This window comes from Ranitomeya variabilis, chromosome 2 (genome assembly GCF_051348905.1).
Source record: "Ranitomeya variabilis isolate aRanVar5 chromosome 2, aRanVar5.hap1, whole genome shotgun sequence".
In the NCBI taxonomy this organism is placed as follows: domain Eukaryota; kingdom Metazoa; phylum Chordata; class Amphibia; order Anura; family Dendrobatidae; genus Ranitomeya; species Ranitomeya variabilis.
Window position 1 is genome coordinate 690337944 of NC_135233.1, and position 25780 is coordinate 690363723.

At 44.0% G+C, this 25780-nt stretch overlaps 1 protein-coding gene across 3 annotated transcripts in view; it reads right to left on the reverse strand.

Annotated features, from left to right (window-relative positions):
- The window catches only part of LAMA2 (laminin subunit alpha 2), a 1287603-nt gene that overhangs the window by 482322 nt on the left and 779501 nt on the right, over positions 1–25780 (reverse strand). For all 3 annotated transcript variants that reach the window (XM_077289387.1, XM_077289386.1, XM_077289385.1), the window contains one exon: positions 4568–4804. In XM_077289387.1, coding sequence (XP_077145502.1) covers positions 4568–4804 — 237 coding nt within the window. The remainder of the gene's footprint in view (positions 1–4567; positions 4805–25780) is intronic.

Genomic DNA, 25780 nt, shown 5'->3' on the forward strand with positions numbered 1-25780 from the left:
AAAAGCGCTATAAGAGTTTTTACCACACTTAAACGAAATCTGTCAGTAGAATCATACCTCCTAAGCTGTGTATATGGACTCATAGTTCATTGGAAGCTGAATATAATTATATCTTGATATCTACAATTCGATGTCTTATTCCAGAGAAATCCATGTTTTTATTCATTTTTGTTCAAAACCCTTTTATTTCTTACTGCTCGTTTAACAGTTGTAATCATCTGTAGCAGCCTCATTGTGTGTTGTGGTTCACAACCTGCCCAGGTGAGTAATTCCCTGTACCCTAGTGTTCCTGTCTCTTGGATAAGACACTATTGCACCAAGTTTTTTTCCTGTTCTTCTACATTGCACTCCTGATCTACCTGTCTCATACTGGCTGCTCTTTCATTAAAAAAAAGTAAAACCTATGGAGACAGATTCTTTGGGAGGTCTATGTCTGACCCATAGATCTAAGGAGCACATTTACTTATTAAGTAAAATGTTGATTACTCTTGAATAAGACATTGAATTGAAGATATCAAGATATCATTTTTTTCAACTTTCTATGACCAATATGCCATACAGACAGCTTGGGAGGGGTGATCCTCCTGAAAGATTCCCGTTAAGATGACACTATGTAAATAATAGGAGTGGAGCATGCATGTGCTCTAGAGCGTTCCACTGTGGCTAACTCGGAGAGATGACATTCCTGCTTCTACCTTGATAAGGCTCAGTACACCTGTATAGATGCTGAGCTCGCTTACAGCATGGAGGAGTTGGAGGAGCATGATTTTAATATACTGTATCACACTTGGGAAACACACTTGTGTATACTTTAGACAAATGAGTCTGTGTCTATAATAATTTGTTATTATATGATGATGCACATGATCTTGTTACACAGATAGATTGGGTGATTATATGCACATAACATGACGTAATGTACAACATAACATACTTGTGTAATGTGACATTTATTGATCACTCTAGGATTTATTGACTTTTTTGCAGCACTATATTTCATTTGATACACTGTTGTAATCACATGAGAAAGGCTCTTTCCAATCTAAAATGTTTTGCATTGGTTGATTAAAACTTTTTTTTACCATAATCAACCAGAAATGCTGTCATATTTTTATGTAGATAGACAAATAGTATTGTTTCATTGGTAGAATGAGTAAATACTTTAATGAAAGTAATCTACTGCATTTTTGGATTATAAGACGCACTTTTTTCACAAAATTTTTTGGGAAAAATAGGGGTGCGTTAAGGCGTTGTGATGCAGTGACCCACGCTGCAGCCAGGGGGTGCTGTGTGGGCTCCTCAGGATACGCATGGAGGTGTAACGGGATTTGTAAAACAGGGTCCGGCATGATTGTAAATGGCAGGTATGTGTCACAGAGGGAGTCTGTGCTATAAGCCAGTATTGTTGTTCTGGGACTTGTAGTTCCATAAGAGTTGTGTTTGTGTAGCTTTAAAGGGGGGCTTATAGGATTAGTTGGAGAGCTAGGCGGGACTGTACTAACCACACACACCTCCCACCTATGGGGGTGGATACATGTACATAATGTGACCAGGGTTTGGGTCACATGTTCAGAGTGTATGGGCCTGAATGGTCAGTGTGTGAGGTCCTGGATGGCCTGTGTGTTGGAATGTCCTGGAGTGGACTGGATTCTTGGAACAGAACAGACTGTCGGTGGTTATTGTGTTCCATTGATGCATATAATGAACTGTTTGTGACGCAGTTTATGAGTCTAAATAAACCGGAATAGACTCCGAATGGACTGTTTTTGTGAGAAACCATGCCTGAGTGCTTTAATCCCATTTCTAAGCGAGTGTGCCCCAACACACTCAGGAAGCGCTAGCTCACATATGATGCTTGACTGTGGACAGCGGTCCAGGAGGCATGTGTGGAGGTGATTGCTGTAAGTTGACGGGGTTGCGAAGTTTGCTGTGGATCGGCGGGTCCACAAATTTTACAAGTGTCTTGCTGTAACTTGGCGGGGTTACGAAGAGTTGCTGTGGATCGGCGGGTCCACAAAGCCTGCAGTGCAGAGCCGTGCAGAGCTGTGTGTTGGAATGTCCTGGAGTGGGCTGGATTCCTGGAAGCACATGGTGAGGCCAACGACTGATGGCCTGTGTGCTGGAATGTCCTGGAGTGGACTGGATTCCTGGAAGCACATGGTGAGGCCGTACATGCAGAGTCTGTGACAGCACTGCATTGGGGAAGCTACCATTCCTTCTGCGGGTCTGGACTATCTGAATTGCCCTGGTCACAAGGACGGTGATCCCAGTTAGGCAGCTTCCCTGGGAACCAGGACTGACAGGAGTCAGTGTGTGGAGCAGGAGTTCCTGTAAGGTAACTCCAGATAAAGGGGGTTAAGGGCAGAGAAGTATCTGCCATTGGAACAGACTGTTGGTGGTTATTGTGTTCCGTTGATGTATATAATGAACTGTTTGTGACGCGGTTTATGAGTCTAAATAAGCCAGAATAGACTGTTTTTGTGAGAAACTGTGCCTGAGTGCTTTAATCCCATTGCCAAGTGAGTGTCCCCCAACACACTCAGGGAGCACTATCTCAGATATACGTTACCGGCTGTGGTGGAGCAGGGTCCCAGAGTCGCTGCTGGAGGAGGCAAGAGTGGAGTGCTGCTGCAGACCACAGGCTGGGATGAGGGGATGTTCGGATGTACGGCGCGCTGCTGCGGGTGTTCGGTGCAGGAGTTCTGCTGACATTTTGTGAAAGCCAAGAGCCCCCGAAGTCACATGATTTCCTATATAGTGGACTCCGGGAAAATGGCTGCCAGGGGGTGACGCTTGCGCAGATGGAGATCTTGGCACCAAGATCTTGCAAAATGAGATCTCAGCGCTGAGTCTTGCACCTGTATAGTGTTTCTATTTTGAAGATAGATAGATAGATCGTAGATACAGTTGTGTGAAAAAGTGTTTGCCCCCTTCCTGATTTCCTATTCTTTTGCATGTTTGTCACACTTAAATGTTTCAGATCACTAAAAAAAATTAGACAAAGATAACACAAGTAAACACAAAATGCAGTTTTTAAATGAAGGTATTTACTATTAAAGGAAGAAAAAACCAAACCTACAGGGCCTTGTGTGAAAAAGTGATTGCCCATTAATCCTATTAACTGGATGGGCCACCCTTACTAGCAACAACTGCAGTCAGCATTTGTTTTAATTGGCAGTGAGTCTTTTACAATGCTTTGGATGAATTTGGGCCACTTATCTTTGCAGAATTGTTGTAATTCATCATTGGAGGGTTTCTCAGCATGAACCAACTTTTTAGGGTCATGCCACAATCAGATTAAGGTGAGGACATTTTCCTTCAGGATTTTTTGGTATACAGCATAATTCATGGTTCCATTTACCACAGTAAGTTTTCCAGGTCCTGAAGCAGTAAAACAGCCCCAGGCCATCACACTACCAACACCATATTTTACTGTTGGTATGATGTTTCTTTTCCGAAATGCTGTGTTACTTCTATGTTGGATGCAATGGGACATACACCTTTCAAAAAGTTCAACTTTTGTCTCATCAGTCCAAAGAGTATTCTCCCAAAAGTCTTGGGGATCATCAAGATGTTTTCTGGAAAAATTGAGACAAGCTTTTATGTTCCCATGGCTCAGCAGTGGATTTTGTTTTTAAACTTTGCCATGTGGGCAATTTTTGCCCAGTCTCTTTCTAATTGTGGAGTCATGAATACTGATTTTAATTGAGGCAAGTGAGGCCTGACGTTCTTGGATGTTTGTTGGGGGGTCTTTTGTGACCTATCGGTGAGTCGTCGCTGCGCTCTTGGGGTAATTTTGGTCGATCGGCCACTCCTGGGAAAAAGTTCCTTGCTTTTGCCATTTGTGGATAATGGCTCTTACTGTGGTTCACTGGAGTCCCAAAGATTTTGAAATGGGTTTAGAACATTTTTCAGGCTAATAGATCTCAATTACTTTGTTTCTCATTTGTTACTGACTTTCTTTGGATCGCATCATGATGTCTAGCTTTTCAGGAACTTTTGGTCTACTTCACTTTGTCAGGCAGGTCATATTTAAGTGGTTTCTTGATTGAGAACAGGTGTGTCAGTAATCAGACCTGTGTGTGGCTAGGGAATTTGAACTCAGGTTCTCAAAGTTGTGATAAACCACAGTAAATTTATGTTTTAAGGGGGGCAACCACTTTTTTTTTTACACAGGGCCCTGTAGGATTGGATTTTTTTCCCTTAATAAAAAATACCTTAATTTAAATACTGCATTCTGTGTTTACTTGTGTAATCTTTGTCTAATATTGATAGATATAGATTTAGATATTGAACTTGAAGCAGCTCAAGTTCCAGCAATAGTGGGTGCAGGTCTCCGGATATTCACCCAGTTATCTTATTATATAAACCCCCAAAAAATAGCTGGCAGAACGTCAATTGATGTTTGTAGTCTGACCATTGTGTCAAGCTTCAAAACGCTTTAAGCAAAATATTACTGAGCGCAATGGGCAAGTAAAAGCTCTGTTTTGGTTCATAAATATTTACTGAAGTGCTTCTATCTATTCTCTAGAAAAGAAGATAGGTATGGATACTTTTGATTACTTACCTTACAGTTGCACTGTCCTGTCTCTTCAGCACAAGGACATTTTTCAGTTTCACGGTCACAGTTCTCAGGTTTACTTCCGGCTAAAGAACAGTCACAACTGACACAATGGGGATAATTTCGGTATCCTACTCTACAACTTGTGCACTTGTCTCCTGAGAAATTTGGACGGCAGAAACAGCAACCTGTGTCTGGATTACACTGTGTGCTCAGCGATCCTGCGCCACCACAATCACATGCCTGAAGGAAAAAATAATAAAAATGTCACCGTTCATGTACTTTAGCAGTAGATTTGGAGAGTAGTTGAATAAATATTAAATAGTGAATATACAATTTAGGTTTCAACTATACATTTGGATTTTTTTTTTTTATAATTTACAGTACTTTAGTATACAGCATTCTGACAGTTACACAATCAAAAGGTTTAAGGGGCATTCACCACCAAATGTGTATGAAAGATAGCTTTCTTATATATAATCCCAGAGAATACAAAAACAAATAGGCTAACAGTCATTTTGTATGTATCTCATGCTTAGAGGAAGATATACGCAAAATGGTTGTTCGCCTCATCATTCCTTTATTCCTGTATTATGTGTATCTGAGAATAAAGTTATTTTTTGTTCACATGTGATGGTTAGTGCCCCTTATCAAAAAACACCTAATAAGAATGAAAAAAAACATAGAAAAAAGGCCCTATAAAGTATAACTTTTATTACTACTTTTAAAAGGACTTTCCAAAAAAAAGGACCACGCAATCACTACAACAATCATATCACAAGCAGGAATGGGATGTAAATGATTAGCAGTTTACAATTCCCTACTCACTCAGTAAAATAATAGCCAATTGGGTTGTTATGGGCACATATATGAATAAAATACTTAATGAGTTTGGAATTGAAACCAGGGAGAGATAGGGGACTACATTACCTTAATGCAAACTATTAGCTCTCCCTGCCTGACTGCGGAGGTTGGCACCCTACTGTGAAATGGTATGGCACCCCCGCTCAACGTCGGCAGCCCTAAATACCCTAGTATGGCCTTAAACAAATATTCACACAATGGTAGATCACCCCTAGAAAGGCCACTATACAAGAAAGGTAAAAATTAATGGATATTACAATCACTACTTCAATCAGATGGTTAGTATATACAGACAAATAGAATAGTGTTTCATATAAATATAAATATCCACAATGGATTCAGAGATTCATATAGTCATTAGTATTCATATGAAAAACATAGATTGCTCCCCAGTCAGGGCAAACATAAGATGATATCCAATGACACAAAATTCCAGCCAAATGAATCCATAATAAATGTACATGTTTTACAGTCAAAGCATAATAAATGTATGACACTTTTCATGGGCAGCAGCTCGTCCAATTTGTCCCAACGCGTTTTCCCCCTGTGTTTTCCAGGGTTCCTCAGATGGGAAACATCAATCTCTCTCCATATAGATAACAATATATGACCGCCGTGCTTTTTTTTTTTTTAAACACGGTGGTCATTAGTGTTGAGCGATACCGTCCGATACTTGAAAGTATCGGTATCGGAAAGTATCGGCCGATACCGGCAAAGTATCGGATCCAATCCGATACCGATACCCGATACCAATACAAGTCAATGGGACTCAAGTATCGGACGGTATTCCTGATGGTTGCCAGGGTCTGAAGGAGAGGAAACTCTCCTTCAGGCCCTGGGATCCATATTAATGTGTAAAAGAAAGAATTAAAATAAAAAATATTGCTATACTCACCTCTCCGACGCAGCCTGGACCTCACCGAGGGAACCGGCAGCGTTGTTTGCTTAAAATTCGCGCGTTTACTTCCTTACGTGAAGTCCCGGCTTGTGATTGGTCGTGTGCCACCCATGTGGCCGTGACGCGACCAATCACAGCAAGCCGTGACGTAATTTCAGGTCCTTCAGGATTTTAAAATTACGTTCTGGCTTAGGATTGGTCGCGTCGCGGTCACATGGGCGACGCGACCAATCACAAGCCGCGATGTCACGGGAGGCTGGACACGCGCGCATTTTAAAATGCGCGCGTGTCCTGCCTCCCGTGACGTCCCGGCTTGTGATTGGTCGCGTCGCCCATGTGGCCGCGACGCGACCAATCACAGCAAGCCGTGACGTAATTTTAGGTCCTTCAGGATTTTAAAATTACGTTCTGGCTTGTGATTGGTCGCGTCGCGGTCACATGGGCGACGCGACCAATCACAAGCCGTGACGTCACGGGAGGCTGGACACGCGCGCATTTTAAAATGCGCGCGTGTCCAGCCTCCCGTGACGTCACGGCTTGTGATTGGTCACGTCGCGTCGCGACCAATCATAAGCCAGAACGTAATTTTAAAATCCTGAAGGACCTAAAATTACGTCACGGCTTGCTGTGATTGGTCGCGTCGCGGCCACATGGGCGACGCGACCAATCACAAGCCGGGACGTCACGGTAGGCAGGACACGCGCGCATTTTAAAATGCGCGCGTGTCCAGCCTCCCGTGACGTCACGGCTTGTGATTGGTCGTGTCGCCCATGTGACCGCGACGCGACCAATCATAAGCCAGAACGTAATTTTAAAATCCTGAAGGACCAGAAATTACGTCACGGCTTGCTGTGATTGGTCGCGTCGCGGCCACATGGGCGGCACGCGACCAATCACAAGCCGGGACTTCACGTAAGGAAGTAAACGCGCGAATTTTAAGCAAACAACGCTGCCTCCCTCGGTGAGGTCCAGGCTGCGTCGGAGAGGTGAGTATAGCAATATTTTTTTATTTTAATTCTCTCTTTTACACATTTTTACATTAATGTTGTTTCGATACCGATACCCGATACCACAAAAGTATTGGATCTCGGTATCGGAATTCCGATACCCGCAAGTATCGGCCGATACCCGATACTTGCGGTATCGGAATGCTCAACACTAGGGTTGAGCGAAACGGGTCGATCATTTTCAAAAGTCGCTGACTTTTGGCTAAGTCGGCGTCTCATGAAACCCGATCCGACCCCTGTGCTTGTCGGCCATGCGGTACGCGACTTTCGCGCCAAAGTCGCGTTTCAATGACGCGAAAAGCGCCATTTCTCAGCCAATGAAGGTGAACGCAGAGTGTGGGCAGCGTGATGACATAGATCCTGGTCCCCACCATCTTAGAGAAGGGCATTGCAGTGATTGGCTTGCTGTCTGCGGCGTCACAGGGGCTATAAAGGGGCGTTCCCGCCGACCGCCATCTTACTGCTGCTGATCTGAGCTTAGGGAGAGGTTGCTGCCGCTTCGTCAGAAGCAGGGAGAGCGTTAGGCAGGGTCCACTAACCACCAAACCGCTTGTGCTGTAGCGATTTCCACTGTCCAACACCACCTTCGGTGTGCAGGAACAGTGGAAGCTATTTTTTTTTTTTTTTTCCTCAGCGCTGTAGCTCATTGGGCTGCCCTAGAAGGCTCCGTGATAGCTGTATTGCTGTGTGTACGCCACTGTGGAAACCAACTGTTTTTTTCAAAGCACATATCCTCTTGTTCCTTTCTGCACAGCTATCTTTTTTGTTTGTCCACACTTTTTATTTAATTTGTGCATCAGTCCACTCCTATTGCTGCCTGCCATACCTGGCTTAGATTACTGCAGGGAGATAGTAATTGTAGGACAGTCCCTGTTTTTTTTTTTTTTTTTTTTTTTTTTGTGGGAGATTAAGATTGGCATTTCTGCTACAGTGCCATCCCTGTGTGTGCCATCTCTCACTGAGTGGGCCATAGAAAGCCTATTTATTTTTTCCGTGATTTGTGTTCTAAATTCTACCTCAACACAAAAACACTACATCAATCAGTGGTAGAAAAATATTGGCCTCAGTCAGGGCTTGTGTGCCACTGCTGTGTGTGCTATCTCTTATTCAGTGGGCTATAGAGAGCCTATTTATTTATTTATTTATTTATTTTCTTATTATTTGGTTTCTAAAGTCTCCCTGAAAAAAAAATAAATAAATAAAAAAACAGTGGGAGAGTAATATTGCCCTTTCAGCTTGTGTGCCAGTCTTGACTCCTGGGTGTGCCACCTCTCTCTCTCATTCAGTGGGCCATAGAAAGGCTATTTATTTTTTTGGTTTTTTTAATATTATTTGGTTTCTAAAGTCTCCCTGAAAATAAAAAAAAAACTTAAAAAAACAGTGGGAGAGTAATATTGCCCTTTCAGCTTGTGCGCCAGTCTTGACTCCTGGGTGTGCCACCTCTCTCTCTCTAATTGTGGGCCATAGAAAGCCTTTTTTTTTTTTTTTTTTAAATATTATTGGGTTTCTAAAGTCTCCCTTAAAAAACAAAAAATACATAAAAAAACAGTGGGAGAGTAATATTGCCCTTTCAGCTTGTGTGCCAGTCTTGACTCCTGGGTGTGCCACCTCTCTCTCTCTCATTCAGTGGGCCATAGAAAGGCTATTTATTTTTTTGGTTTTTTTAATATTATTTGGTTTCTAAAGTCTCCCTGAAAATAAAAAAAAAACTTAAAAAAACAGTGGGAGAGTAATATTGCCCTTTCAGCTTGTGCGCCAGTCTTGACTCCTGGGTGTGCCACCTCTCTCTCTCTAATTGTGGGCCATAGAAAGCCTTTTTTTTGTTGTTTTTTTTTTAATATTATTTGGTTTCTAAAGTCTCCCTTAAAAAACAAAAAATACATAAAAAAACAGTGGGAGAGTAATATTGCCCTTTCAGCTTGTGTGCCAGTCTTGACTCCTGGGTGTGCCACCTCTCTCTCTCATTCAGTGGGCCATAGAAAGGCTATTTATTTTTTTGGTTTTTTTAATATTATTTGGTTTCTAAAGTCTCCCTGAAAATAAAAAAAAAAAAACTTAAAAAAACAGTGGGAGAGTAATATTGCCCTTTCAGCTTGTGCGCCAGTCTTGACTCCTGGGTGTGCCACCTCTCTCTCTCTAATTGTGGGCCATAGAAAGCCTTTTTTTTTTTTTTTTTTTTTAAATATTATTGGGTTTCTAAAGTCTCCCTTAAAAAACAAAAAATACATAAAAAAACAGTGGGAGAGTAATATTGCCCTTTCAGCTTGTGTGCCAGTCTTGACTCCTGGGTGTGCCACCTCTCTCTCTCATTCAGTGGGCCATAGAAAGGCTATTTATTTTTTTGTTTTTTTTAATATTATTTGGTTTCTAAAGTCTCCCTGAAAATAAAAAAAAAAAAAACTTAAAAAAACAGTGGGAGAGTAATATTGCCCTTTCAGCTTGTGCGCCAGTCTTGACTCCTGGGTGTGCCACCTCTCTCTCTCTAATTGTGGGCTATAGAAAGCCTTTTTTTTTTTGTTTTTTTAAATATTATTGGGTTTCTAAAGTCTCCCTTAAAAAACAAAAAATACATAAAAAAACAGTGGGAGAGTAATATTGCCCTTTCAGCTTGTGTGCCAGTCTTGACTCCTGGGTGTGCCACCTCTCTCTCTCTCATTCAGTGGGCCATAGAAAGGCTATTTATTTTTTTGGTTTTTTTAATATTATTTGGTTTCTAAAGTCTCCCTGAAAATAAAAAAAAAACTTAAAAAAACAGTGGGAGAGTAATATTGCCCTTTCAGCTTGTGCGCCAGTCTTGACTCCTGGGTGTGCCACCTCTCTCTCTCTAATTGTGGGCCATAGAAAGCCTTTTTTTTTTTATTTTTTTTTTAAATTATTTGGTTTCTAAAGTCTCCCTTAAAAAACAAAAAATACATAAAAAAACAGTGGGAGAGTAATATTGCCCTTTCAGCTTGTGCGCCAGTCATGACTCCTGGGTGTGCCACCTCTCTCTCTCTAATTGTGGGCCATAGAAAGCCTTTTTTTTTTTTTTTTTTTTAAATATTATTGGGTTTCTAAAGTCTCCCTTAAAAAACAAAAAATACATAAAAAAACAGTGGGAGAGTAATATTGCCCTTTCAGCTTGTGTGCCAGTCTTGACTCCTGGGTGTGCCACCTCTCTCTCTCTAATTGTGGGCCATAGAAAGGCTATTTATTTTTTTGGTTTTTTTAATATTATTTGGTTTCTAAAGTCTCCCTGAAAAAAAAAAAAACTTAAAAAAACAGTGGGAGAGTAATATTGCCCTTTCAGCTTGTGCGCCAGTCTTGACTCCTGGGTGTGCCACCTCTCTCTCTCTAATTGTGGGCCATAGAAAGCCTTTTTTTTGTTGTTTTTTTTTTATATTATTTGGTTTCTAAAGTCTCCCTTAAAAAACAAAAAATACATAAAAAAAACAGTGGGAGAGTAATATTGCCCTTTCAGCTTGTGCGCCAGTCTTGACTCCTGGGTGTGCCACCTCTCTCTCTCTCATTCAGTGGGCCATAGAAAGGCTATTTATTTTTTTGGTTTTTTTAATATTATTTGGTTTCTAAAGTCTCCCTGAAAATAAAAAAAAAACTTAAAAAAACAGTGGGAGAGTAATATTGCCCTTTCAGCTTGTGCGCCAGTCTTGACTCCTGGGTGTGCCACCTCTCTCTCTCTAATTGTGGGCCATAGAAAGCCTTTTTTTGTTTGTTTTTTTTAAATATTATTTGGTTTCTAAAGTCTCCCTTAAAAAACAAAAAATACATAAAAAAACAGTGGGAGAGTAATATTGCCCTTTCAGCTTGTGTGCCAGTCTTGACTCCTGGGTGTGCCACCTCTCTCTCTCATTCAGTGGGCCATAGAAAGGCTATTTAGTTTTTTGGTTTTTTTAATATTATTTGGTTTCTAAAGTCTCCCTGAAAATAAAAAAATAAAAACTTAAAAAAACAGTGGGAGAGTAATATTGCCCTTTCAGCTTGTGCGCCAGTCTTGACTCCTGGGTGTGCCACCTCTCTCTCTCTAATTGTGGGCCATAGAAAGCCTTTTTTTTTTTTTTTTTTTTAAATATTATTGGGTTTCTAAAGTCTCCCTTAAAAAACAAAAAATACATAAAAAAACAGTGGGAGAGTAATATTGCCCTTTCAGCTTGTGTGCCAGTCTTGACTCCTGGGTGTGCCACCTCTCTCTCTCTAATTGTGGGCCATAGAAAGGCTATTTATTTTTTTGGTTTTTTTAATATTATTTGGTTTCTAAAGTCTCCCTGAAAAAAAAAAAAAACTTAAAAAAACAGTGGGAGAGTAATATTGCCCTTTCAGCTTGTGCGCCAGTCTTGACTCCTGGGTGTGCCACCTCTCTCTCTCTAATTGTGGGCCATAGAAAGCCTTTTTTTTGTTTGTTTTTTTTTTAATATTATTTGGTTTCTAAAGTCTCCCTTAAAAAACAAAAAATACATAAAAAAACAGTGGGAGAGTAATATTGCCCTTTCAGCTTGTGTGCCAGTCTTGACTCCTGGGTGTGCCACCTCTCTCTCTCATTCAGTGGGCCATAGAAAGGCTATTTATTTTTTTGGTTTTTTTAATATTATTTGGTTTCTAAAGTCTCCCTGAAAATAAAAAAAAAAAACTTAAAAAAACAGTGGGAGAGTAATATTGCCCTTTCAGCTTGTGCGCCAGTCTTGACTCCTGGGTGTGCCACCTCTCTCTCTCTAATTGTGGGCCATAGAAAGCCTTTTTTTTTTTGTTTTTTTTTAAATATTATTTGGTTTCTAAAGTCTCCCTTAAAAAACAAGAAATACATAAAAAAACAGTGGGAGAGTAATATTGCCCTTTCAGCTTGTGTGCCAGTCTTGACTCCTGGGTGTGCCACCTCTCTCTCTCATTCAGTGGGCCATAGAAAGGCTATTTATTTTTTTGTTTTTTTTAATATTATTTGGTTTCTAAAGTCTCCCTGAAAAAAAAAAAAACTTAAAAAAACAGTGGGAGAGTAATATTGCCCTTTCAGCTTGTGCGCCAGTCTTGACTCCTGGGTGTGCCACCTCTCTCTCTCTAATTGTGGGCCATAGAAAGCCTTTTTTTTTTTGTTTTTTTTTAAATATTATTTGGTTTCTAAAGTCTCCCTTAAAAAACAAGAAATACATAAAAAAACAGTGGGAGAGTAATATTGCCCTTTCAGCTTGTGTGCCAGTCTTGACTCCTGGGTGTGCCACCTCTCTCTCTCATTCAGTGGGCCATAGAAAGGCTATTTATTTTTTTTGTTTTTTTAATATTATTTGGTTTCTAAAGTCTCCCTGAAAAAAAAAAAAAGCTTAAAAAAACAGTGGGAGAGTAATATTGCCCTTTCAGCTTGTGCGCCAGTCTTGACTCCTGGGTGTGCCACCTCTCTCTCTCATTCAGTGGGCCATAGAAAGGCTATTTATTTTTTTGGTTTTTTTAATATTATTTGGTTTCTAAAGTCTCCCTGAAAATAAAAAAAAAAAAACTTAAAAAAACAGTGGGAGAGTAATATTGCCCTTTCAGCTTGTGCGCCAGTCTTGACTCCTGGGTGTGCCACCTCTCTCTCTCTAATTGTGGGCCATAGAAAGCCTTTTTTTTGTTGTTTTTTTAAATATTATTGGGTTTCTAAAGTCTCCCTTAAAATACAAAAAATACATAAAAAAACAGTGGGAGAGTAATATTGCCCTTTCAGCTTGTGTGCCAGTCTTGACTCCTGGGTGTGCCACCTCTCTCTCTCTAATTGTGGGCCATAGAAAGGCTATTTATTTTTTTGTTTTTTTTAATATTATTTGGTTTCTAAAGTCTCCCTGAAAATAAAAAAAAAACTTAAAAAAACAGTGGGAGAGTAATATTGCCCTTTCAGCTTGTGCGCCAGTCTTGACTCCTGGGTGTGCCACCTCTCTCTCTCTAATTGTGGGCCATAGAAAGCCTTTTTTTTGTTTGTTTTTTTTTTAATATTATTTGGTTTCTAAAGTCTCCCTTAAAAAACAAAAAATACATAAAAAAACAGTGGGAGAGTAATATTGCCCTTTCAGCTTGTGTGCCAGTCTTGACTCCTGGGTGTGCCACCTCTCTCTCATTCAGTGGGCCATAGAAAGGCTATTTATTTTTTGGGTTATTTTAATATTATTTGGTTTCTAAAGTCTCCCTGAAAATAAAAAAAAAAAAAACTTAAAAAAACAGTGGGAGAGTAATATTGCCCTTTCAGCTTGTGCGCCAGTCTTGACTCCTGGGTGTGCCACCTCTCTCTCTCTAATTGTGGGCCATAGAAAGCCTTTTTTTTTTGTTTTGATTTTAATATTATTTGGTTTCTAAAGTCTCCCTGAGAAAAAATAAAAAATAAATTAGGTGGGAGATTAATATTGACATTAGTGCTTGAGTGACAGTCCTGCGTGTGTGTCATCTCTGTGATTTTGTGCCACAGAAAACAGAGTGTGTAACATTGTGCCTGATTTTCCTTGTGGTCTCACCAACCTGTTAAGGGATATTGAAATCATACTGAAGTTATAGCTCACCGTGTAAGTTGTTTGACAGCAACAAATAAAGTTACTTTGGTTAAGATTTTAAAACAATGAGGAAGTCTGGTGCAAGAGGTCGTCGTGGGCGTTCATTGTCAGCTGGTAATGATGGTAGTGGTAGTGGAGCATCAGGTGGTCGTGGGGATAAAAATATTCCACCTAAGTCTGGAGCTGTGGAGCCAGTTTCGTCGTCAGGCTACACAAGGCCTCGAACGCTCTCTTTTCTGGGAGTAGGAAAACCGCTTTTAAAGGCGGAGCAGCAACAGCAAGTTTTGGCTTACATTGCAGACTCAGCCTCTAGCTCTTTTGCCTCCTCTTCCGAAACTGGTAAATGTAAAAGCAGCGCGTCGCTTGTGGATGTTCACGGTCAGGGACAAGTCGCTTCCTTGTCCTCCTCAGCAAAAACTACAACAAGAGAGAAGGATGCAGCAGGCAACACAATGGGTCACTCCATGGAGCTCTTTACACATACCGTCCCTGGCTTAGAAAGTGAAACATTTAACAGGCCATGCCCATTACAAGTAGATTCTGACATGGAGTGCACTGATGCACAGCCACAGCCAGAGTACTATGCTGCTCCTTTGACTCAGACCACCACATTGCCCTCTCAGGGTACAGATCCACAATCAGACCCTGATGAGACTATGTTGCCCCGCCACGAACGCTATACCACCGACCGACACAGTGACACAGACGAAGTTGCACACGAGCTCGAAGAGGAGGTAATAGATGACCCAGTTATTGACCCCGATTGGCAGCCATTGGGGGAACAGGGTGCAGGCGGCAGTAGTTCAGAAGCGGAGGTGGAGGAGGGGCCGCAGCAGGCATCAACATCGCAACAGGTTCCATCTGCCGGGCCCGTATCTGGCCCAAAACGCGTGTCAAAGCCAAAACCTGTTGGAGGACAGCGTGGCCATCCGGTTAAAGCTCAGTCTGCAATCCCTGAAAAGGGATCCGAGTCTAGGAAGAGTGCAGTCTGGCATTTTTTTAAACAACATCCAACTGATCAGCGCAAAGTCATCTGTCAAAAATGTTCAACTAGCTTAAGCAGAGGTCAGAATCTGAAAAGTCTAAATACTAGTTGCATGCATAGACACTTAACCACCATGCATTTTCAAGCCTGGACTAACTACCAAACGTCCCTTAAGGTTGTAGCACCCTTGGCCAATGAAGCTAGTCAGCAACGCAACATCCCTTCCGTCACTGTAAGGCCACCATTTTCCGCACCACCGGCAGTATCTGTGCAGGTTTCTTTGCCAGCCAAAAGCAGTCAGGGTCAGGGAACCACCAGTTTTGTAGGAGGAAATATTGCATCTAGGGCACCGGCGGAAACAATACCGTCTCCAACCGTCTCTCAGTCTGCCATGTACACCGGCACACCCGAAAGTTCCACGATCTCCAGCTCTCCAGTCCAGCTCACCCTACATGAGACTCTGGTTAGAAAAAGGAAGTACTTATCCTCGCATCCGCGTACACAGGGTTTTAACGCCCACATAGCTTGACTAATCTCGTTAGAGATGATGCCCTACCGGTTAGTTGAAAGCGAAGCTTTCAAAGCCCTGATGGAGTACGCTGAACACTGCACATGCTTCAGAGACTGTGCGAACAGAGGCGTGCTGGTATTTATTTGTGGGAGGATACACGGGCAGGCAGTAGGATGGCAGACATGGAGTTGTCAGGTGTGCAGTGGTCTAAGATACAAGACATGTGTCAAGTCCTTCAGTGTTTTGAGGAATGCACACGGCTGGTTAGTGCAGACAACGCCGTAATAAGCATGAGCATCCCCCTAATGCGTCTGCTGATGCAAAGTTTGACGCACATAAAGGAGCAGGCGTCTGCACCAGAGGAAGAGGAAAGCCTTGATGACAGTCAGCCATTGTCTGGTCAGGGCAGTGTACAGGACGAGGTAGCGGGCGAAGAGGAGGTGGAGGACGAAGAGGATGATGGGGATGAGTATATTTTTAATGCCGAACCTTTCCCGGGGGCACAGGAAATTGGTTGCGTGTCACGGCCGGGTTCTGGTTTTTTGAGGGACACAAGTGACGTAGATTTGCCTGCAACTGCCCCTCAACCAATCACAACCGGAGATTTGACAACTGGAACTTTGGCCCACATGGCGGATTATGCCTTACGTATCCTAAAAAGGGACACACGCATTACGAAAATGATGAACAATGACGATTACTGGTTGGCCTGCCTCCTTGATCCACGCTATAAAGGCAAATTGCAAAATATTATGCCACATGAGAACTTGGAACTAATATTAGCAACCAAACAATCAACTCTTGTTGACCGTTTGCTTCAGGCATTCCCAGCACACAGTGCACGTGATCGTTCTCACACGAGCTCCAGGGGGCAGCAGACTAGGAGTGTTAGGGGTGCACACATCAGAAGTGGCGTTGGACAGAGGGGTTTTCTGACCAGGTTGTGGAGTGATTTTGCTATGACCGCAGACAGGACAGGTACTGCTGCATCAATTGAAAGTGACAGGAGACAACATTTGTCCAGTATGGTTACTAACTATTTTTCATCCCTTATCGATGTTCTCCCTCAACCGTCATTCCCATTTGATTACTGGGCCTCCAAATTAGACACCTGGCCAGAATTGGCAGAATATGCATTGCAGGAGCTTGCTTGCCCGGCAGCAAGTGTCCTATCAGAAAGAGTATTCAGTGCTGCAGGTTCAATATTAACCGAAAAAAGGACTCGTCTGGCTACCCAAAATGTTGACGATCTAACATTCATTAAAATGAACCACAACTGGATTTCGAAATCTTTTGCCCCACCTTGCCCGGCCGACACCTAGCTTTCCTATGAAAAGCTCTTGCCTGTGAATTACTTTTCTAATGTCTAATTTGCTGCAGCTGATTGTACAGCATACGACATGTTTACACCTCCCTAAATGGCAAAACTCCCCACACGGGGCCGTGGTATCGCGACTTGGCGCAAGCACCCGTGAGACTGCTGTTTGTCTGAAGAGGTGGGTGTGCTCGCTTTTGGTTGACGGCATTGCTACTGGGTCCCTCATAGTACAATGTAGTGTCTCTGGCGGTGGCGGTGCGCACCCAACGTCAGACACACCGTTGTAACATGAGGGGCCCTGGGGTGGTCCCGCCGGCCTCAAGAGAGTTCCCCCCTACCCCAGCTCAAAATGTGCTCTACCACGTGCAAAATTATGTCGCACAGCTCCACCAATCTTTAGTCTATTCGCTGACATCATTCAATGTCTGGCACTGACAATACAAATTTGTAGACATCTATGATGCAACTTAAAGTAGTCTGTGTCTGTGTCCTATATTGGCACCATTAAATAGTTACTGCCAAATTACTATGTCAGAAACTCAGTAGATGAGCCCACCCCTGTACCTAAGTATGCCACCTTTTTTTTTGTTTTGGTTGTTTTGCGAGACATTAACATCTATTTATATTTTGGGAGTACTGGGACAGACACTCCTTGCACTACTCCTCCACTCACCACCAAGCTGCCTGTGTATCCATGTAACCGCTGTAAAACTGCCATGAGCCTATTGTTTGTTATTTTAGGCCTTTGATAGCCTGTCTGCGGTCCCTACTTTAAATACTCCTCCACTCATCACCAGCTGCCTGCCCGTGTATCCATGTAACCGCTGTAAAACTGCCATGAGCCTATTGTTTGTTATTTTAGGCCTTTGATAGCCTGTCTGCGGTCCCTACTTTAAATACTCCTCCACTCATCACCAGCTGCCTGCCCGTGTATCCATGTAACCGCTGTAAAACTGCCATGAGCCTATTGTTTGTTATTTTAGGCCTTTGATAGCCTGTCTGCGGTCCCTACTTTAAATACTCCTCCACTCATCACCAGCTGCTTGCCCGTGTATCCATGTAACCGCTGTAAAACTGCCATGAGCCTATTGTTTGTTATTTTAGGCCTTTGATAGCCTGTCTGCGGTCCCTACTTTAAATACTCCTCCACTCACCACCAAGCTGCCTGTGTATCCATGTAACCGCTGTAAAACTGCCATGAGCCTATTGTTTGTTATTTTAGGCCTTTGATAGCCTGTCTGCGGTCCCTACTTTAAATACTCCTCCACTCACCACCAAGCTGCCTGCCCGTGTATCCATGTAACTGCTGTAAAACTGCCACGAGCCTATTGTTTGTTATTTTAGGCCTTTGATAGCCTGTCTGCGGTCCCTACTTTAAATACTCCTCCACTCATCACCAGCTGCCTGCCCGTGTATCCATGTAACCGCTGTAAAACTGCCATGAGCCTATTGTTTGTTATTTTAGGCCTTTGATAGCCTGTCTGCGGTCCCTACTTTAAATACTCCTCCACTCATCACCAGCTGCCTGCCCGTGTATCCATGTAACCGCTGTAAAACTGCCATGAGCCTATTGTTTGTTATTTTAGGCCTTTGATAGCCTGTCTGCGGTCCCTACTTTAAATACTCCTCCACTCATCACCAGCTGCCTGCCCGTGTATCCATGTAACCGCTGTAAAACTGCCATGAGCCTATTGTTTGTTATTTTAGGCCTTTGATAGCCTGTCTGCGGTCCCTACTTTAAATACTCCTCCACTCACCACCAAGCTGCCTGTGTATCCATGTAACCGCTGTAAAACTGCCATGAGCCTATTGTTTGTTATTTTAGGCCTTTGATAGCCTGTCTGCGGTCCCTACTTTAAATACTCCTCCACTCACCACCAAGCTGCCTGCCCGTGTATCCATGTAACCGCTGTAAAACTGCCATGAGCCTATTGTTTGTTATTTTAGGCCTTTGATAGCCTGTCTGCGGTCCCTACTTTAAATACTCCTCCACTCATCACCAGCTGCCTGCCCGTGTATCCATGTAACCGCTGTAAAACTGCCATGAGCCTATTGTTTGTTATTTTAGGCCTTTGATAGCCTGTCTGCGGTCCCTACTTTAAATACTCCTCCACTCATCACCAGCTGCCTGCCCGTGTATCCATGTAACCGCTGTAAAACTGCCATGAGCCTATTGTTTGTTATTTTAGGCCTTTGATAGCCTGTCTGCGGTCCCTACTTTAAATACTCCTCCGCTCATCACCAGCTGCCTGCCCGTGTATCCATGTAACCGCTGTAAAACTGCCATGAGCCTATTGTTTGTTATTTTAGGCCTTTGATAGCCTGTCTGCGGTCCCTACTTTAAATACTCCTCCACTCATCACCAGCTGCCTGCCCGTGTATCCATGTAACCGCTGTAAAACTGCCATGAGCCTATTGTTTGTTATTTTAGGCCTTTGATAGCCTGTCTGCGGTCCCTACTTTAAATACTCCTCCACTCATCACCAGCTGCCTGCCCGTGTATCCATGTAACCGCTGTAAAACTGCCATGAGCCTATTGTTTGTTATTTTAGGCCTTTGATAGCCTGTCTGCGGTCCCTACTTTAAATACTCCTCCACTCATCACCAGCTGCCTGCCCGTGTATCCATGTAACCGCTGTAAAACTGCCATGAGCCTATTGTTTGTTATTTTAGGCCTTTGATAGCCTGTCTGCGGTCCCTACTTTAAATACTCCTCCACTCACCACCAAGCTGCCTGTGTATCCATGTAACCGCTGTAAAACTGCCATGAGCCTATTGTTTGTTATTTTAGGCCTTTGATAGCCTGTCTGCGGTCCCTACTTTAAATACTCCTCCACTCACCACCAAGCTGCCTGCCCGTGTATCCATGTAACCGCTGTAAAACTGCCATGAGCCTATTGTTTGTTATTTTAGGCCTTCGAAGCCTGTCTGCGGTCCCTCCTTCCACTAGGCCTCCACTGACCAGACCACTGCTGCCCGTGTACCCCTGGAACCAATTTTAAAGTGCCTACAGCCAGCCCATTTTATTGTGTTAGGACTTCGAAGCCTGTCTGCGGTCCCTCCTTCCACTAGGCCTCCACTGACCAGACCACTGCTGCCCGTGTACCCCTGGAACCAATTTTAAAGTGCCTACAGCCAGCCCATTTTATTGTGTTAGGCCTTCGAAGCCTGTCTGCGGTCCCTCCTTCCAATAGGCCTACACTGACAAAGGTACACCTGACAACAGACACATGGACCTGTAGGCATGGCCACGGAAGGTTACGTGTCCTTTGTGGCTCAATGGGTTAATGTATTGGATGCATGGTCCACACAGGGGACAGCCTGCTAAGTCTGTATGCAGTCCCTAATTCAAGTTGTCCTCAACTGAATAAAGCTGAGCTTCTACCTTCTGGCTCTCATTAAGTGTTTTTTAAAAAACAAAATGGTGGTTCCGGCCTACTAACGGTGTCTGCCCCTGCCTGGTGTTGCCCTCAACTGAATAAAGCTGAGCTTCAACCTTCTGGCTCTCATTAAGTGTTTTTTAAAAAACAAAATGGTGGTTCCGGCCTACTAACGGCTTCTGCCCCTCCCTGGTGTTGCCCTCAACTGAATAAAGCTGAGCTTCTACCTTCCAGCTCTGATTAACTGCTGTTTTTAAACACATTGCTGGTTCCGGCCTACTAACGGTGTCTGCCCCTGCCTGGTGTTGCCCTCAACTGAATAAAGCTGAGCTTCAACCTTCTGGCTCTCATTAAGTGTTTTTTAAAAAACAAAATGGTGGTTCCGGCCTACTAACGGTCTCTGCCCCTCCCTGGTGTTGCCCTCAACTGAATAAAGCTGAGCTTCTACCTTCCGGCTCTGATTAACTGCTGTTTTTAAACACATTGCTGGTTCCGGCCTACTAACGGTGTCTGCCCCTGCCTGGTGTTGCCCTCAACTGAATAAAGCTGAGCTTCAACCTTCTGGCTCTCATTAAGTGTTTTTTAAAAAACAAAATGGTGGTTAGGGCCTACTAACGGCTTCTGCCCCTCCCTGGTGTTGCCCTCAACTGAATAAAGCTGAGCTTCTACCTTCCGGCTCTGATTAACTGCTGTTTTTAAACACATTGCTGGTTCCGGCCTACTAACGGCTTCTGCCCCTCCCTGGTGTTGCCCTCAACTGAATAAAGCTGAGCTTCTACCTTCCGGCTCTGATTAACTGCTGTTTTTAAACACATTGCTGGTTCCGGCCTACTAACGGTGTCTGCCCCTGCCTGGTGTTGCCCTCAACTGAATAAAGCTGAGCTTCAACCTTCTGGCTCTCATTAAGTGTTTTTTAAAAAACAAAATGGTGGTTCCGGCCTACTAACGGTGTCTGCCCCTGCCTGGTGTTGCCCTCAACTGAATAAAGCTGAGCTTCAACCTTCTGGCTCTCATTAAGTGTTTTTTAAAAAACAAAATGGTGGTTAGGGCCTACTAACGGCTTCTGCCCCTCCCTGGTGTTGCCCTCAACTGAATAAAGCTGAGCTTCTACCTTCCGGCTCTGATTAACTGCTGTTTTTAAACACATTGCTGGTTCCGGCCTACTAACGGTGTCTGCCCCTGCCTGGTGTTGCCCTCAACTGAATAAAGCTGAGCTTCAACCTTCTGGCTCTCATTAAGTGTTTTTTAAAAAACAAAATGGTGGTTCCGGCCTACTAACGGTGTCTGCCCCTGCCTGGTGTTGCCCTCAACTGAATAAAGCTGAGCTTCAACCTTCTGGCTCTCATTAAGTGTTTTTTAAAAAACAAAATGGTGGTTCCGGCCTACTAACGGCTTCTGCCCCTCCCTGGTGTTGCCCTCAACTGAATAAAGCTGAGCTTCTACCTTCCGGCTCTGATTAACTGCTGTTTTTAAACACATTGCTGGTTCCGGCCTACTAACGGTGTCTGCCCCTGCCTGGTGTTGCCCTCAACTGAATAAAGCTGAGCTTCAACCTTCTGGCTCTCATTAAGTGTTTTTTAAAAAACAAAATGGTGGTTAGGGCCTACTAACGGCTTCTGCCCCTCCCTGGTGTTGCCCTCAACTGAATAAAGCTGAGCTTCTACCTTCCGGCTCTGATTAACTGCTGTTTTTAAACACATTGCTGGTTGCGGCCTACTATTGGCTTCTGCCCCTCCCTGGTGTTGCCCTCAACTGAATAAAGCTGAGCTTCTACCTTCCGGCTCTGATTAACTGCTGTTTTTAAACACATTGCTGGTTCCGGCCTACTAACGGTGTCTGCCCCTGCCTGGTGTTGCCCTCAACTGAATAAAGCTGAGCTTCAACCTTCTGGCTCTCATTAAGTGTTTTTTAAAAAACAAAATGGTGGTTCCAGCCTACTAACGGTGTCTGCCCCTGCCTGGTGTTGCCCTCAACTGAATAAAGCTGAGCTTCAACCTTCTGGCTCTCATTAAGTGTTTTTTAAAAAACAAAATGGTGGTTAGGGCCTACTAACGGCTTCTGCCCCTCCCTGGTGTTGCCCTCAACTGAATAAAGCTGAGCTTCTACCTTCCGGCTCTGATTAACTGCTGTTTTTAAACACATTGCTGGTTCCGGCCTACTAACGGTGTCTGCCCCTGCCTGGTGTTGCCCTCAACTGAATAAAGCTGAGCTTCAACCTTCTGGCTCTCATTAAGTGTTTTTTAAAAAACAAAATGGTGGTTCCGGCCTACTAACGGTGTCTGCCCCTGCCTGGTGTTGCCCTCAACTGAATAAAGCTGAGCTTCAACCTTCTGGCTCTCATTAAGTGTTTTTTAAAAAACAAAATGGTGGTTCCGGCCTACTAACGGCTTCTGCCCCTCCCTGGTGTTGCCCTCAACTGAATAAAGCTGAGCTTCTACCTTCCGGCTCTGATTAACTGCTGTTTTTAAACACATTGCTGGTTCCGGCCTACTAACGGTGTCTGCCCCTGCCTGGTGTTGCCCTCAACTGAATAAAGCTGAGCTTCTACCTTCCGGCTCTGATTAACTGCTGTTTTTAAACACATTGCTGGTTCCGGCCTACTAACGGTGTCTGCCCCTGCCTGGTGTTGCCCTCAACTGAATAAAGCTGAGCTTCAACCTTCTGGCTCTCATTAAGTGTTTTTTAAAAAACAAAATGGTGGTTCCGGCCTACTAACGGTGTCTGCCTCTGCCTGGTGTTGCCCTCAACTGAATAAAGCTGAGCTTCAACCTTCTGGCTCTCATTAAGTGTTTTTTAAAAAACAAAATGGTGGTTAGGGCCTACTAACGGCTTCTGCCCCTCCCTGGTGTTGCCCTCAACTGAATAAAGCTGAGCTTCTACCTTCCGGCTCTGAATAACTGCTGTTTTTAAACACATTGCTGGTTCCGGCCTACTAACGGTGTCTGCCCCTGCCTGGTGTTGCCCTCAACTGAATAAAGCTGAGCTTCTACCTTCCGGCTCTGATTAACTGCTGTTTTTAAACACATTGCTGGTTCCGGCCTACTAACGGTGTCTGCCCCTGCCTGGTGTTGCCCTCAACTGAATAAAGCTGAGCTTCAACCTTCTGGCTCTCATTAAGTGTTTTTTAAAAAACAAAATGGTGGTTCCGGCCTACTAACGGCTTCTGCCCCTCCCTGGTGTTGCCCTCAACTGAATAAAGCTGAGCTTCTACCTTCCGGCTCTGATTAACTGCTGTTTTTAAACACATTGCTGGTTCCGGCCTACTAACGGTGTCTGCCCCTGCCTGGTGTTGCCCTCAACTGAATAAAGCTGAGCTTCAACCTTCTGGCTCTCATTAAGTGTTTTTTAAAAAACAAAATGGTGGTTAGGGCCTACTAACGGCTTCTGCCCCTCCCTGGTGTTGCCCTCAACTGAATAAAGCTGAGCTTCTACCTTCCGGCTCTGATTAACTGCTGTTTTTAAACACATTGCTGGTTCCGGCCTACTAACGGCTTCTGCCCCTCCCTGGTGTTGCCCTCAACTGAATAAAGCTGAGCTTCTACCTTCCGGCTCTGATTAACTGCTGTTTTTAAACACATTGCTGGTTCCGGCCTACTAACGGTGTCTGCCCCTGCCTGGTGTTGCCCTCAACTGAATAAAGCTGAGCTTCAACCTTCTGGCTCTCATTAAGTGTTTTTTAAAAAACAAAATGGTGGTTCCGGCCTACTAACGGTGTCTGCCCCTGCCTGGTGTTGCCCTCAACTGAATAAAGCTGAGCTTCAACCTTCTGGCTCTCATTAAGTGTTTTTTAAAAAACAAAATGGTGGTTAGGGCCTACTAACGGCTTCTGCCCCTCCCTGGTGTTGCCCTCAACTGAATAAAGCTGAGCTTCAACCTTCCGGCTCTGATTAACTGCTGTTTTTAAACACATTGCTGGTTCCGGCCTACTAACGGTGTCTGCCCCTGCCTGGTGTTGCCCTCAACTGAATAAAGCTGAGCTTCAACCTTCTGGATCTCATTAAGTGTTTTTTAAAAAACAAAATGGTGGTTCCGGCCTACTAACGGTGTCTGCCCCTGCCTGGTGTTGCCCTCAACTGAATAAAGCTGAGCTTCAACCTTCTGGCTCTCATTATGTGTTTTTTAAAAAACAAAATGGTGTTTAGGGCCTACTAACGGTGTCTGCCCCTCCCTGGTGTTACCCTCAACTGAATAAAGCTGAGCTTCAACCTTCTGGCTCTCATTAAGTGTTTTTTAAAAAACAAAATGGTGGTTAGGGCCTACTAACGGCTTCTGCCCCTCCCTGGTGTTGCCCTCAACTGAATAAAGCTGAGCTTCTACCTTCCGGCTCTGATTAACTGCTGTTTTTAAACACATTGCTGGTTCCGGCCTACTAACGGCTTCTGCCCCTCCCTGGTGTTGCCCTCAACTGAATAAAGCTGAGCTTCTACCTTCCGGCTCTGATTAACTGCTGTTTTTAAACACATTGCTGGTTCCGGCCTACTAACGGTGTCTGCCCCTGCCTGGTGTTGCCCTCAACTGAATAAAGCTGAGCTTCAACCTTCTGGCTCTCATTAAGTGTTTTTTAAAAAACAAAATGGTGGTTCCGGCCTACTAACGGTGTCTGCCCCTGCCTGGTGTTGCCCTCAACTGAATAAAGCTGAGCTTCAACCTTCTGGCTCTCATTAAGTGTTTTTTAAAAAACAAAATGGTGTTTAGGGCCTACTAACGGTGTCTGCCCCTCCCTGGTGTTGCCCTCAACTGAATAAAGCTGAGCTTCAACCTTCTGGCTCTCATTAAGTGTTTTTTAAAAAACAAAATGGTGGTTAGGGCCTACTAACGGTGTCTGCCCCTCCCTGGTGTTGTCCTCAACTGAACAAAGCTGAGCTTCCACATTCTGGCTTTCGGCCTATACTATCAGATATTAAACTGCATTTGGCCTACTAGTGTGGTTAGGCCCTTGAAACAGTGTCTGCTGCTCTTGGGTTTGCTACTCCACTGAACAAAGCAATGCCGCCTGTTTAGCCCTGTTACCAATTTTGATCTGCATTTAGCCTACTTTATTCTTTGGCCCTATATCTGTTTCCTCATCATCCTGCCCATTGCCCAGCCACTGCTAGATGAGTCTGCTGGTACATTGACCTAGACCACTACATTCCCCTTGTACTCTACACAGCCAGAATCTGACCCTGCTGAAAGTAAGGTTCCCCTTCCCGCATATTATACCACCTTACACAGGGACAAAGAGGAAGGTGCAGATGAAAGTGCAGGTTCCTTCATCAGGTGGGGGGGCATACTCGTTGGCGACGTCACTGGCACAGGGCCACTCAGAGTACGCAAAAGTGTCGCTGCTGGTGGGAGGCGCCCCCGCCATGCAAACACACCGCCGTACTTTGAGGGGCCCTGTGCCAGTGCCAATGCGAACGAGTGGGCCCCCCCTGCTTGCTCAGGATCACAGCACTTGCAACATTGAAATACTTACCTCTCCCTGCTCCACCGCCATGACGTAGTCCATGTTTCCTGGGCCCACTAAAACCTTGAACCAGCCCTACCCCCACAACTTTTGCCAAATGACCCCCAATTTCCAGTGCCCAACTATTATTATAAAGTTAATTAAGATTGACAAGCTTCAGAAAACAAGAATGGATGTTTTTGGCAGTAAAATGTGCACTGTAGGTGTTTTCCTGGCCTCCACTCACTGCCGGCTATGCTTCCCCATTGACTTGCATTGGGTTTCGTGTTTCGGTCGATCCCCGACTTTTAGCGATAATCGGCCGACT